The sequence below is a fragment of the Alnus glutinosa genome, chromosome 1 (assembly GCF_958979055.1).
Source record: "Alnus glutinosa chromosome 1, dhAlnGlut1.1, whole genome shotgun sequence".
Classification (NCBI taxonomy): domain Eukaryota; kingdom Viridiplantae; phylum Streptophyta; class Magnoliopsida; order Fagales; family Betulaceae; genus Alnus; species Alnus glutinosa.
This window is the reverse complement of record NC_084886.1, coordinates 45528562-45543177: the sequence shown is the minus strand read 5'-3', so window position 1 is coordinate 45543177 and position 14616 is coordinate 45528562. Positions and strand designations below refer to the sequence as shown.

Genomic DNA, 14616 nt, shown 5'->3' with positions numbered 1-14616 from the left:
TCTTATCCCTTTGTGAGTGCCTACAAAGAAGGAAATGGCTCATCTTAAAGTAGTTATAGCTTAGTTGATTTCAATGCAATTTTCCTTGTCGTAGCATTCAAAATCTCTCTTTTCTTCTTCTCTTGTTTGTAAGAGCTTTCGCTCTTCCCAAGTGATCGGCCTTTATGCCTTTGTTAGTGCCTGAAGAGGAGGAAATGACTCATCTTAAAGTAGTTTTTTTGAATGCTTCCAAACACAGAGTGGATATATATCAGCTTATTTAGCAACTTGATTGATTAACACAAAAGTTGGCAAATCTATATTTCTTCAAAGCTCACCAAACCAGGATGGACAATAAATGAAATTTGATATCAGAAATAGAGAAAATAATTTGTGGGAGACGGTTTTCCATCCCATATGTATTAGTGCTCCAAAAATAATAGGAGCAAAGAGGCCTAATGAGAGAAGAGGAGGGGGTCCTTAATAGCAACAATAGTTAGAAGAAAGTCCCATTCCCAAATGAGGGAGAAGCATTCAAAATCTCTTGCTACTGCTTAATGCTCACTTGTGGATTGCTTTTAAAACCCCATAGTTATTAGTGGCGTTTTTCTTGGCGCCTAAACCAAGAAACATTGGACTGGGTAATTTTTTTTTAAGAAATGTTAAAAGCACACGGCCCACCCAATGTATGTTGGGTTGTGTTCAAGTTATGCTAAGGGTTGTTCCCCAATCACTATCTTTTTTTTACCCAATTCTAGTTTATTTTATGGTTGGTCCTGGTACTATATTAACTTTTTTGCGGCTATTGATGTTAAAAAAAAACAAAAATATATATAAGCATTTCGCCATGGCCATAGAATGATTCTCCTGATAAAAATAAACAATAAATAATATTTTCTGCGGAGGAAGTCAGTACTGACTGTTTCTTAAATCCTAACAAAGAGAGAGACAAACATATGATTAATTTGTTTAAAAAAAAAAAAATTAATTAATTCTCCCCAAAAGAAGTATCCAGATTGTAGCATTGATGATAACTACTTTGTGATTCCAGCACAAAATCTGACAAAGGCCAACAAAGCATCATCTTATCAATAAACGCTCGAAATAAAGAAGGTCATATCAATAGGCCCCATAATCGCGACTATACGTATATCCACTCTCATAAAAAAAAGTCTTTGGAAAATGGAGCGCCAAATAATTTTTGATTTTTGCAAACTTAGCCATCGGAGAATATTGTATGGTTGGCAAAAAGCTGTATCCGTTGATAAAATTTGGCCGTCCAATATATATCTACTTCATCAAAGTATGCTAAAAAGAGTTCGATTGAAGACAAATAATGAGTACTAGACTCTTGATAAAGACCTGTGAATGAAGCCATGCATTAGAATATCTCAAAACTTTTAATCTATTCTACTCGATTACCGAACCTTAACCTGGTCAGAAAGGCTATTTTGACCATATATGCACCGTTATCTTTGTCCATGTCTCCCGGAATATCGATAACAGCAATTCTTTATTCAAACACCATTTGAATTTGTACCAGTACTTCTTCCTTTCCCTCCTAGATAAATTAAGCATCTCTCACTCGCCTCTTTCCACATATATCTCTCAGACAAGCATCTCTAGCTAGTCAACGTCTCTCTCTCTCGAGCTCGTACAGTAGCAAAAATGGAGATTGTTCCTTCTGCATATTATGAAAACTTGAAGAGGTACTGGAGGAGGAGAAGATACCAACGGCTAAGTGGTGCAAATAGCAATAGAAGGAAGCTCAAGATTGCAAGGCTTGGGGGCGAGGGGAGTACGGCTCATCGCCGGCTATGGAGGACAGGAAGAACCCGGAAGCTGATCAGGTTTAACATTAATATTGTTTCGCCAATTAAGCTCTTGGCAAAGTTCCACGATGCATATGTTGACATGATGATTCGCTTGGCCAGCAACGTTGGGAACCCAAACAACGTTGATTTGTTCGGAGGAAAGAGGGTTCCTAAAGGCCGACAGATTTCCATGGTTTCTTCATGTGGTCAGGAAGTTGACGCCAAGTTGGTTTTGGAAATCTATAAGAGGATAACGTCTACTCAGCTCGCGAAATAGCTGCCTTTAATCTAATGCAACCTCAGACGTACTGTACTGTGTATAAGTATTTTTCTTTTCTTTCACTTGTGTTTCTTCTTCTCTCAAAGTTGTGGAAAAGTTTGAGACGTCTATGCGTTCCTCCTACAAGTGAGCTATTTGTGAAAACTGTGAAAAAAGCTCACCCGTACGTTGTAACTTGTAACTCAAAGTTGCCAATTGCATTGTTTTTTTCTTTTTCTTGGTGGCATTTTCCAAGTGCAATTATTCGGATTACCTTCCTTAATTTATTGATTGGATTTGATTCATGTCTGTCTTTTAGAGTGAAGTTTTTTTTTTTGAAAAAATAAAATAAAATTGAAGATAGAGAGAGGAAGATGAGGATTTTTAAAAAAAAATTATTTGTTTAAATTTGAAAGAATTTGATTGTAAAAATTCAATTATGAAATTCATTTGATTAAATAAAAATTTAATTATCTTATCAGATGAGTCTAGTAAAAATTTTATGAAATAATTTGACTAGATCCTAATTAAAAAAATAATAAAAGAAAAAAGCCGAGTTTAACGGTCAGAAAGGCAGCATTCTCTGGACAGGAGATCAAAGATATGCTGAATGGAAGGATGGAAGAGATCAGAGATTCCAAAATATAATTAATTTATTTAGAAAAAAAAGGTACGTCTATGCACTTGGATTTTGTTAAATATGGAAAAATGTGACCAAAAAGAAGTTGAATTTTCAAAAATATAAGTTTCGGTAAGAATATAATAATTTTTTTTTTTTTTAAAAAAAATAGAGAATAAAAAAATGACTAGTAGTTAAAGCAGACAATTATTACTTTTTGACCAACTATTTTAACTAAGGGTGCTGGAAATTATGGCATATCTGGCCTGGAAATTGCGTACACCGTCAAAACCAGTGAAGCAGTAAATGATGGCCTCAATATTTGCCGTATGATATTAATTTTTTTTTTTTTTTTTTTTTTAGGGGTGCTGTATGATATTATTGGCCACGTAATAACCCGGAGATACCCCAACTATAATAATAGAGAAACACGCATTCCGCAGATTTGGCCACCCACCTTTTTCCTTCCAAATAAGTAAAAATACTGGAAGCTAGCAACTTGTCAAAGCTCTCCCACTCTTTGAAATCTTTATTACAGTATAGATTGACTGTTAGATTGCAAGTTTTTTTTTTTGTTTGGCAACAAATTATTTCTTTACAGGTAGCTATAAGAAATCAAGAATCAGATTGCCGGCCCAGGGTTATTGTGAGGCAAAATGGAAGCAACCGGAATTCGAATTGCTGAACAGGGAGGCCCCTATCACCCTCTTGGGGAAGGAGACGCCATTGCTTCCGATGATGTGCGCCTGAAGCAGCTCGGTTACAAGCAAGAACTCAGCCGGGGCCTCTCGTACGTGTGCACGCACGCTTTCTTTATTCTTTTTTTTTTTTTCCTTTCTATTTCTTTTTGTCCGATGAGAAGTAATGGGTTGTGTTAATGTGTTGCGCTGTGCAGGGCAATAGCAAACTTCTCGGTGACTTTCTCCATAATATCGGTGATCACCGGTCTGACCACGACGTACAGTACGGGTCTCACATACGGTGGGCCCCTTACCATGGTTTATGGATGGCCAGTGGTGGGCATGTTCACTCTCATAGTGGGCCTATCGATGGCTGAGATTTGCTCTGCTTTTCCAACTTCTGGTGGGCTCTACTTTTGGAGTGCCATGCTCTGCGGGAACGACTGGGCCCCTTTAGCTTCTTGGCTCACTGGTTGGTATGTTCGTGATTCCCTTTTTCTATCGCAGCGTAGCAATAGCCAATAGTAATGATTGACTTTTCTTTCGTTTCTTGAAGTTATAGCATTTTACTTGGTTATAAAATAATAATAATAATAATAATAATAGTAAATAAAAAGAAGAAGAAGAAAGAAATCAAGTCTACTGGCAAAGAGGGTATAAAGAAGATGACCTATTAAATATTTAAACCAATTTTTGGGTTGACATTAATTTACCTTGCGATCTTTTGAAGTTGTTTCTTAGGTATACGATATCTGTTCTTTAATATAGCCTTTAATTAAACATAGGTAGTGGTGGTCCATTGATCTCAAAAACAATTTAAGTAGTTGGGTAAGCACTAGGGTGTTAAGCTGTGGGTTCGAATCCTGCAACGAGAATTTCTACACATGTGTAATTAGTGTTAGTTATTTTGAGTCTCATTGATGTCTTAGTGAGCCTAAGTCACATTATGACTCAACTCAGAACTTGATGAAGCACTTGTAGTTTTCAATCATTTAGGCTCTTTGGACTCTTGGAGTGCTACGATGATGGCCTCCTCTACCATATATATATATATATATATATGAGTATAACTTCTATTCGGTGGTGGCAAAAATCAAGACCTTTCTACCCACCTATAAGAGGTTGACATATTAGCATGGAACAAAAAAAAACAAAAAAAGTAAATGTCGGCAAAACACCGGATCATCCTTCCTTCTTTCACTCTTTTAGTCTTTAGAAAAAACAAAAACCAAAAATCCTCCCGGCCATAGAGCCATTGCCTCACGCGGCCACGTCGAACACCCGAGATCGGCAACTCCACGGCTGGACTGGCTCGATGGCCACACCAGGCTTTGCGCGGCCACCCCCGGCCACTGGGGGGTGGCAGCGTGGCTACCCTCAGTCCATGGGGCGGCCTTGCGGCCACCCCCGGGGTCTGGGGTTGGCCCGAACCTGGGGGTGGCCTTCGGGCCAACCCTTCTGTCCGGGCGTCACTCATCGTCGGCCAGGTTGTCACTCACCGTTGGCCCAGGTCGACTCCGCCAGCCGGCCCATTGGTGGCGACTCCGGTTATGGTGGCAGCGGTGGCGGGTTAGGTGTATGAATTTGGTGTGATTGAGTGTTTTCACCCTATGGTACTTTGGTGTGCTAAACTGACGTATTGAGTGTTTATTGGTAGGCAAAAAACTCTTGTTTTCTGCCATGACCGTATAAAAGGGCCTCTAGGTCTATAGATGGGCCAAATCTAGTAAGAGGGCTCAGGTTTTAACAGCCCAATTATAACCATGGGCTATGGTCTTATCTGACAATCACAAACATGATCCAATAAGTTTAAGCACCAATTTCTATGCATGACACTAGCTATTCTGGATCATCCGGCCCAAGCCCAATTTTGGCTTAGCGCACTGTTTTAGCATTGCTCAATGATGAAAAACCAATCGTTTGTTATGTAATCTGTTAATGGGTTAACTACTTAACGTATACTTGTGTGACGTGTCGTGATCTTTTAAGAACATAGTTTTGGTGTGACAGATATGAATATGTTTTGTGTGAACCAAAATCTCTTGTACTTTTCTTCTTCGGCGGAAACTTCAAATCTGGTAAAAGTCGTTGCTTCCGATAAGAGTGGCCTAAACTAATCCGCAAACATGCAAAACTAAGCTGTCAATATCTTGTCTGGTCAATTAGAATCAGGATTGAATCGTGCATGGATTTATATCCTCTCACCTTCACGTTTAGAATCGTGCAAGAATCTAATCAGGAGATTATATAATATTAAGAGAAATCATATATATATATATATATATATATATATATATATATATATATATATATATATAAAAAATATACAAGTTGGATTCTAGTATTCTACCATTTATGAGTTTAATTAATATTTATTATAATATATATTACTCAACTGAGAATACTCCTAAGTCCTAACCCTCTATCTTGCACGTTACTCTATGTTATAATTTTATATTGTGTTCGTAATAATCGAGACATAACGCCATAAGGGAATGAAATAAATTAGTAACATAAAAATAATAGGCTTTATTGAAAATTTGACTTACTGTAGACACATTGAAATGTGTGGAAGTCAAGTTCATACATTTCTCTAGCCTTCATTTTGAAATTTCAATGTGATTAGCTGTCATTTATCCATTTGACCAACGTGCTAATTAATTCTCTCGCTCTATCCATGGGACCGCATAAAATGCAGGCTACTAGTGAGAGGCAATTTGTGTTGAAGTAACTTTAAATGCTCACATTAAAAAAAAAAAAAAAAAAAAAAAAAAACCCTCTAAATGCTCAATTTTAATTTCACTTTTATTTTATTGGGCTTATATGGCACCCATAGTGCCTATAATTTTTGTTTTTTAAAAGAATCAAGAATCAGCCTAGTGGGAAAAAAAGAACACACACTCTCTCTCTGTGTGAAAGGTTCTAGAGACAGGGAGAGAACTTTAAAGCTTAAAGCTTGTTTTGCTGGGGGGGGGAGGCTTCACGTCTCCCCCTCCTGGTGCTGGTCTTTCCCTAGCCTTCATGGGCTAGGGTGGTTTTTTGTCATCCCACTGGTCTCCAGTGGTGGATGTCTTGTTCTCCCAACCTTAGGGTTGTGGAGCTGTGGTCCCTCCCGGACTTTGATCCGGTGAGACTGGTATTTTCTTATGTTGTTTTGTTTTTGTTTTTGTTGTTGTTGGTGTAAACATGAAGATTCCCAAGCTCTGGCCTGTGGGTATGGCGGATGTCGGTGGGTATTTGGTGAAGGTGTGCTTTTTTTCTAGATCTGTAAGCGTTGGCTGGGTGTTCGTCGACAGGAGCTTTTCTTTCGTGGTCGCCGGCCTCTTCTAGTTTCAGTCATCACTCGACGGAACTGTGTGGTTCTTTCCTGCGCGGCGCGTGGTTAGCACGCGCCGAGGAGTGTCCTCCCTGGGTTTGCGCATGAGGGTCACAATTTGCTTTTCCGGCTTCGTTTCGTGTCGATCTGGTCTTCTGAAGGTCGTTCGATGGCGGGAAGGGTTCCCGGAGTCTGTGCGTGCTCAACATGTCCTAAGCTCCGGTCGCGGTTCTCATGATGTTGGTTTTTTGGTTTTTTTCTGTTTGAATTTGTAAATTCTTGTATCTTTGCTCACAGTCTACCTTTTGGTAGCTGCTTTAAGTCAGGATTTTCCTGACTTAGTGGATGAAGTTTCTTCAACTTTATTCACTACCTTGGCCTACGGGCACTGTTGTAGCCTTTTGGCGGTGGTTCTCAGTTTTTTTGCTCCTGTATTGGTTCTGAGGCTTTTGCCTTGTTGTAATCCCCTTTGGGGTTTCGTTTCATCGATGAAGGTTATGGAGCTTTGTTAAAAAAAAAAAAAAGAATCAGCCTAGTGGGATAGGCTAATTAGGCGTACACGTGTGAATTGTCTCATGTTTTGCTTATATTCATTGTCCCTTGCTTTCCTTTACAGGGTTTTAGGAATTTTCGTTAGTACTCTGTCTATGGCCTACGGCCTCCATTAGTTGTGGGTCGTCAACCTTTTTAGGCCCTTTCGGCTATGGGTTGTTGGGTGTTATGGTAATTTTGGTGGGTGACCTAATAGAAGCCTGTCGTTTATTAGGCTCTCTCTCGAGAATTTATTTCATAATAAAACTTTTAAATATGTGGCATTATGTACACCGTTAAATAGTATAAAATAAAATTTGAATAGTCAAATATATCCTCTCACTTTCACTTAAAATAAAGAGGATATTATTCCCCTTCCTACTTGGCCCAAAAATAGATAATATATATATATATGGACAAACTAAACTGATTTAATTTTCATTCATTCATTTCATAAAAGATAGCATCTTCCTTTTGATCTTTAAATTATCATTGTCTTTAACTTAGTCACTTAGAGCAGTCATAGCAGCTTTTCTAAAAAGGATTTGTTCTCATTAGAGCTAGCCATACAATGTCTGCAACATATCGATGCATGGTCTTGTAACGATAAAAGTCATCTCCAATCATCCAAGTGGTTGTGGTATTTTTCTCTGTGAATTTGACTCTTCAGGTATTAGAGCATTCACAGCAGCTTCTCTAAAGGAGGTCTGTTCCTTAAGTTTTAGGAAAAATTTCAAAAAAGTTACAAAAACCCTTCCACAGCAGCTTCCCTAAAGTTTTTGTTTCACTTCCCATTTAATTGTTTATTTCAAAAATATATTATCTCCCTCATACTTTATCTTATTTTTCTTACTTTTAATTAAAGTAAAAGTAAAAAAAATAATATTTTAATGATGTAAGGAAAAATGAAGGAAAGCTACTGTGATATGTATTTTGATAGGGAAGTAAAAAGTAGTTTTATTCTCTATATTTAAGGAAAATAATCGGAAAACTGCTAGAAAAACTGCTGGGAATATTCTTACGGTTAAGAGCTATATATATATATATATATATATATATATATACCAAAAAAGGTAAAAAAAGAGAGGACTACAGTCCAAACAAGGTGGGAACCGGGAAGGAAATCAAACAGGTGGGAACTGGAAAGTTCAAAACACGTTACGATCCCCCCTTCTGCTCCAGCTATACAAATTACAAGTGTGGATTCGCGTTATCGGCGGCTTTGGTTGACCAGGAAGAAGAGAGCTACAGTCCAAAACTAGCCATTTCTTTTGTACACGCATATGCGATTGCTCCTTTGAATAAAGAGAGGATTCGCTATTGCCATTACATAAGTAAGAGGGCCCATCAGGTTCAGAGTGAGAGAGAGAGAGAGAGACTCCTAGAAGGGAGGGAAACAGATTGGCTGTTTGGTTGAAATATCCAAACGCATTCTTTTTCTTCTCTTTCTCACTGTTTAAAATTCTCTACCTCTGTCTCTGCTCTTAGAAGATGGTTTCCGGTGGTGAAAACGGCGGCGTCTTGGTTGATTCAGGACATACCCGTCTCAATGAGCTCGGCTACAAACAAGAACTCAAGCGTGATCTATCGTAAATATTCACAATACCCCTTTTCTTAGTTTTTTTCCCCCGTTCTTTTGCTTTGTTCGGCCTTTTGATCCCCAATTCATAGCAAAATAATGGGGTTGAATGTTGACGTGGTTTTTGGTTTATGGGTTTGGTTGGGAACTGCAGGGTGGTATCGAACTTTGCGTTTTCATTTTCAATCATTTCTGTGCTTACTGGTGTAACCACCCTTTACAACACTGGGCTAAACTATGGTGGGCCAGTTTCTCTCACTTATGGCTGGTTAATAGCCGGTACTTTCACCATGCTTGTTGGGTTGTCCATGGCTGAGATTTGTTCCTCTTATCCTACCTCTGGTGGTCTCTACTATTGGAGTGCCAAGCTTGCTGGCCCACGATGGGCACCCTATGCCTCATGGATGACTGGCTGGTAATCATTTTCTCAGCTAGTTTTCTCACGAGTTCAATTTCCGCTTACTTTGTTGGTTTGCCCTATAAACTTTGATTTACAATAATTCGTCAAAGACATGGGGGAAAAAATTTGTTTCACTCGTTGATTGCTTTTATCATATCTTTTTGCTGTGCATTCTCCTTATTTGATACCTTATTGCTGTGATTGGACTTAGAGAAAGTTATTTACTTGTTGAGGAGTTCAAGCGATTCTTGGAATTTAAGAGTTACAAATTCTTGGGATCTGCAATACTTCGAGGAATTAATTGGGTTTTAGAGAATTCGTCAATCATAGTGGACCACGGCATAAGTGGCTTCATGAGCTTGAAATTTATGTTCTTCACAACTTCTCAATTTTTAAGGGTTTTGGTTCTTCTAACTTGATTGTTATGCTAGTTTTGTTTCATTTGGGCTAAAAAAAGTGTACCAATTAACCCTTGCCAGACATTTAAGGTCCAAGGAAAGAAACTAATTGTCAAGTGCTCAAGGGAGAAGCTTGATTTAAGTTTGAATGCTGCTAGGGGTACTACAACTTTTTTTTCTTTTTTCTTTTTTCAAACTGATGTGATAATTCATAATTTGTAAAATGATTAATCAAAATATTTTGACTTGTCAATTTAATTAATTAGTAGCTAACTTTTCAACTATATACTCTTAATCATTTCTCCAAGTCATTTTGTAGGGAAATTGCCCAAGCATTTTCCTTTAAGTTTTAGGCTTACTCTAAAATGTGCTCAGCACAAGTTGCTTGCTACTGTCTTGTTTATTTTTATAATCAGTAATTACGTGCTTCTTACAGTATATAGCGGCTGTCATAAGCAAAGTTACCAAATATGGCTGGTACAGTTAAGTAATCAAAATTAGCAATACAAACATTGCTACTTTTTGTTTCTTCTCTTCTCTTTATTTTTATTCTTTAGGGGGGCGGGGCGAAGTATGTTTTAGTTTTCCTTTTACTTCTAAGATCAGGTTAATATTGGGAAAATCCAAAAGAGTGTCAATGGGAAACAGTAATGGAACTAGTTCATTATATTTGGGATTGGATTGCAGAATAATCTTGTGCTTTTAACCAGCTCATATTAAATTCCATTTTTCTCAGAACCAAAGAGTGGAATGTTCATTGTCCTTTTCTTGCAGTCACTGCCTAAAATTTTAGATATATTGCTTAAGCAGCTGGTCAAGTAATCATAAGATAAGGAAAAGTTGGTCTTGTGCAATCACATCTTCTGATACACAGTACATAATTTTAATGTTTTTGCAGGTTCAATATTGTTGGTCAGGTATTACTCGGCATTCCTGGAGTTTCAAGTCCTTCAAAATCCACTGGGAGGTCAAGCTTGTTTTGGATGTGATACTGTCTGTTATAAACTCTAACCTGTTTAGATACCTTTTCATTTGCAGTGGGCTGTTACAACAAGTGTAGATTTTTCGCTAGCGCAGCTGATTCAAGTGATGATTTTACTTAGCACGGGTGGAAAAAATGGAGGTGGATACGAGGCGTCTAAATATGTTGTTATAGGTTTCCACGGGGGAATTTTACTCCTACATGCAATCATAAACAGTCTTTCGATCTCTTGGTTATCTTTCTTTGGACAGTTAGCTGCTGTATGGAACATAATAGGTATGAAGAGTTTCCTAGCATTTTTTCCTTTTCCAGATTCCCCCTGTTATTGCTTGAGGCAATCTCTTCCTTGGATCTCTAATGTTTCTTGGCATCCTTAGGCGTCTTTGTTCTTATGATTCTCATTCCCTCTGTTGCGAAGGAGAGAGCTAGTGCCAAGTTCGTTTTCACTCACTTCAACACCGATAATGGTGATGGAATCAACAATAAATTATATATATTTGTTCTGGGACTTCTAATGAGCCAGTATACCCTAACAGGGTATGATGCCTCTGCTCATATGGTAAGTTGCTTTGTTCTTTTCATCTCCTCAAATAAAATCACTGCCTTCAGAAGCAGAAAGAAACATGTCAATCTTGACTTGTCTGAGAAATTTCAAAGCTTTTGTTGGATCAAGAAAGATCCTACCTCAATAAAATGGACAGCTGTCTTAATAACAAGATCGTAGGAATTTCAGATGATATGTAACTCTACCATGGATGTTTTGTTTTGTTAATATGCAATTCGAGTGAATATCAATGGTTTCAAGTTTCTTGAGGTTGGCTAATTGCTATTTTAAAACATATCCACATTCACAAAATCAGGTGCTTTTTTTTTATTCTACTTGCATATTGATTAGTCCATTTAATTTACTTCTAAATAACCATAATCTCGGGGGGTGGGGGGGGGGGGGGGGGGGGGGGAAATCTAATATGGAACTTATGTCATTTTTTGAGCCTTCGCTTTTCTTTCTGCTGATGGCTTAATGGTGATCATTTAACCAATACTGAATCTTCCAATTTCCTTTGAATTTCTATTTCTAGACAGAGGAAACCAAGAGCGCAGATAAGAATGGACCAAGAGGAATAATCAGCTCCATTGGGATATCTATTATTGTTGGATGGGGTTACATACTTGGCATCACCTTTGCAGTAACTAACATCTCATACCTTTTAGATGAAAACAACGATGCTGGTGGTTATGCCATTGCTGAAATATTCTACCTAGCATTTAAGAGTAGATATGGCAATGGAGTTGGGGGGATTATTTGCTTGGGAGTGGTTGCTGTCGCCATATTTTTCTGTGGTATGAGTTCAGTTACTAGCAACTCAAGGTAAGCATATACTTATCCTCATATAATAGGAGTCACTTGGGGAGTTTTGATCCCTTAGCTACTTACTGCTTCATATTCATTTTCAGGATGGCTTATGCATTCTCTAGAGATGGAGCCATGCCATTTTCATCAGTTTGGCATAAAGTAAACGGGCAGGAGGTCCCCATAAATGCAGTTTGGCTCTCTGCCTTTGTATCATTTTGCATGGCACTGACGGTATGCACATCTCCTCCTTTTTTCTTTTTCTTTTTTCAATTAACATATGTTTTTCTTGCCATTATAACATTGCGTATTAAGATTTTGTTGCTTATAACTATGCACTAGAGTTGCTGATGCACTGTTAGAAAATTTCTCTTTCGGTAGGTAATAATGAGAATTGCTGGCTATATTTGTATCTACCCCTACAAGGCCCAAGGGAGTCATATTTGTATCATATCCATGTAGTGAAAACTATCATCCTATAAACATGTTAAAATTTGAAATGTATCAAATGCATCTAAGATATTCTTGGATAAGAATTGGACACACCTCGAATGGTAGAATATAACCTCTTTACATATTAAATTTTTTTTTATCTCTGTTGTTCCTTGAACCACTAATGGTATACTTGCTCTCTCTCTCTCTCTCTCTGCAGTCTCTTGGGAGCACAGTGGCATTTGAGGCAATGGTATCCATAGCAACTATTGGACTGTACATTGCTTATGCCCTACCCATCTTCTTCAGGGTGACTTTGGCACGCAAGTCGTTTATCCCAGGACCTTTCAATTTGGGCCGCTATGGGGTCCTGATTGGATGGGTTGCTGTTCTTTGGGTGGTAACCATCTCAGTCCTCTTCTCATTGCCTGTATCCTATCCCATCACCAATCAGACACTCAACTATACTCCTGTTGCAGTTGGCTGTTTGTTCATTCTTACTGTTTCTTCTTGGATATTCAGTGCTCGTCACTGGTTTAGAGGTCCTATAACCAACATAAATACCTGATCCTGTATAATCATTGATCTTCATTTCTGACAAACATCAATAGAATATGATTTTTTTTTCTTTTTCTTTTTAATTCAACTCTTTCAATTTCTCCTTTCTATCAAAAGTCAAAAGTTGATGAGCGACAACTATATTCTTAATCCTAGTGATCATGCGGGCATAACCCTTTCCATCTAAAGAGCACTGCAAAAAATTGCTTATAGAAGAAAACGTGTAGAATGTAGGGAAGATTATACTTTGCTTTCCCAAACTGACAATTTTTTTTTTTTTTTAAAAGATATTTTCAAACTTCAATTTCCGACATTTAATCCATTCAAACTATAACTTCATTATAATTTATACCATCAGTTAGATTTTGAGATCTAAAGTTCGAATTTCCTTGAGTGTAAATAATTTCTTGGGATCAACCAGCCGGTGAGTACTTCCTGATTCGTATGGAGGAAGCGTTTTACATGGGTTCGAGGTTTGCCTGACAAATGTGGGTACACGAAATGGCTCTGCCTTAAAAAGGTTCTTTGTCAAAAAAGAAAGAAAGAAGATTCTGACTTTAAAACGTACAGTAAATAAACTATGCATGTGATGTGCACAAGCAAATTTCTGACATTTTTTTTTTTTTTTTTTTTTTAAAGCTAGGTAAGATAATATTGCATTAAAAAAATAAACATCGATACACAAAGGACCAACAATCACCCCAATACAATCTAAACCGTGCTTAAAAAGAACGAAAGAAATTGGAAATTTGGCCATTCCAATTGCTTTTGCTTTTGGCTCACAGGCTAAGAAAAGGGCCATTAGATATATATGGCATTTTTTGAAGCAGTCTTTAAGGATAGACTGCTTGGAGAGACGCCTACAATTGTGGCAAAGAGACTTGGAAGCCTCAACAAGAAGAATCGCACTGCAAATGATTGGACTATAGTAATTGTAGAGGAGCTCCGCGCGCTCTGATATCCGACACAAGAGGTGGCATGGCCAATGATTGTGGTCCAGGGAACATTGGGTTTAGATATAACAGTCTCCATAGACAACAAAAGGATCGACTATGGAGAGAGGAGAATATAGAGGAGGGAGAGGATACACAGGAAATTAAAGCCTTGAATCTTCCTAATAAAACATGCCTTTCACTCAAATCAACAATTTCACACAAAATCTCATCCCGATATAATTATTTTACAATTGAAATAGGCACCCAACATATTTCTAGCTACGATACTCTTTGGATTTAGCCTCGTTTAACATACACTATATTGACTGTGATATATAGTTAAGCTTTAATTCTCTCGTTACATTCTCAATTGCAGTGTCTATATAGATTATAACTCACCAAAAAAAGAAAAAAAATAGTATCTATAGATTATCAATATACGTTAGTTCTGCGGCCAACAGAAGAAAAGAAAAGAGAGCAGACCATGGGAAAAAACTATGAAGGTATATAGTTAGATGGCAGCTTGCATGAAAAGAAGGGTCTTGTCTACTTCCATTACTAGCTAAAATCAGCACCTTTTGATGTGGATCTTTTTCAGTACTGGCACTAATCAAAGTTCAAACTGTTCTGGAAATGTGACATTTTCGCATAGAGTTTCCCTCAGCCATTCACAATATCGATCAACATCACCCGGATTAGGTTCACTGCCAAAAGCGTACAACTCTTCTGGGTCATCTTCAAGCACTTTCAACATATCAGCATACTCGATCAGGGGTTGGTTTA

General features: G+C 37.8%; 1 protein-coding gene across 3 annotated transcripts; it reads left to right on the top strand.

The window, feature by feature from the left end:
• The first annotated feature begins 3142 nt into the window (after positions 1-3142).
• On the top strand, positions 3143-12979 carry LOC133852561 (amino-acid permease BAT1 homolog). Of its 3 annotated transcripts, XM_062289342.1 has the most exons (9): positions 3143-3461; positions 3567-3827; positions 8932-9192; positions 10474-10492; positions 10614-10833; positions 10935-11116; positions 11637-11926; positions 12013-12142; positions 12561-12979. In XM_062289342.1, the coding sequence occupies exons 1-9, from the start codon at positions 3328-3330 to the stop codon at positions 12906-12908; spliced, it is 1845 nt and encodes a 614-aa protein (XP_062145326.1). In that variant the 5' UTR covers positions 3143-3327; the 3' UTR covers positions 12909-12979. The 3 variants fall into 3 exon arrangements, with proteins under 3 accessions (XP_062145326.1, XP_062145319.1, XP_062145324.1); XM_062289335.1 differs by lacking the exon at positions 8932-9192; XM_062289340.1 differs by lacking the exons at positions 3143-3461; positions 3567-3827 and adding an exon at positions 8398-8787.
• Positions 12980-14616: the final 1637 nt, after the last annotated feature.

Bases quoted from the DNA above. Each gene is read 5' to 3' on its own strand.
- LOC133852561 (XM_062289342.1), top strand. From the start codon at position 3,328: ATGGAAGCAACCGGAATTCGAATTGCTGAACAGGGAGGCCCCTATCAC. The intron at 10,834-10,934 runs GTATGAAGAGTT...TGGCATCCTTAG, and splicing joins TGCTGTATGGAACATAATAG to GCGTCTTTGTTCTTATGATT. The intron at 11,927-12,012 runs GTAAGCATATAC...ATTCATTTTCAG, and splicing joins TCAGTTACTAGCAACTCAAG to GATGGCTTATGCATTCTCTA.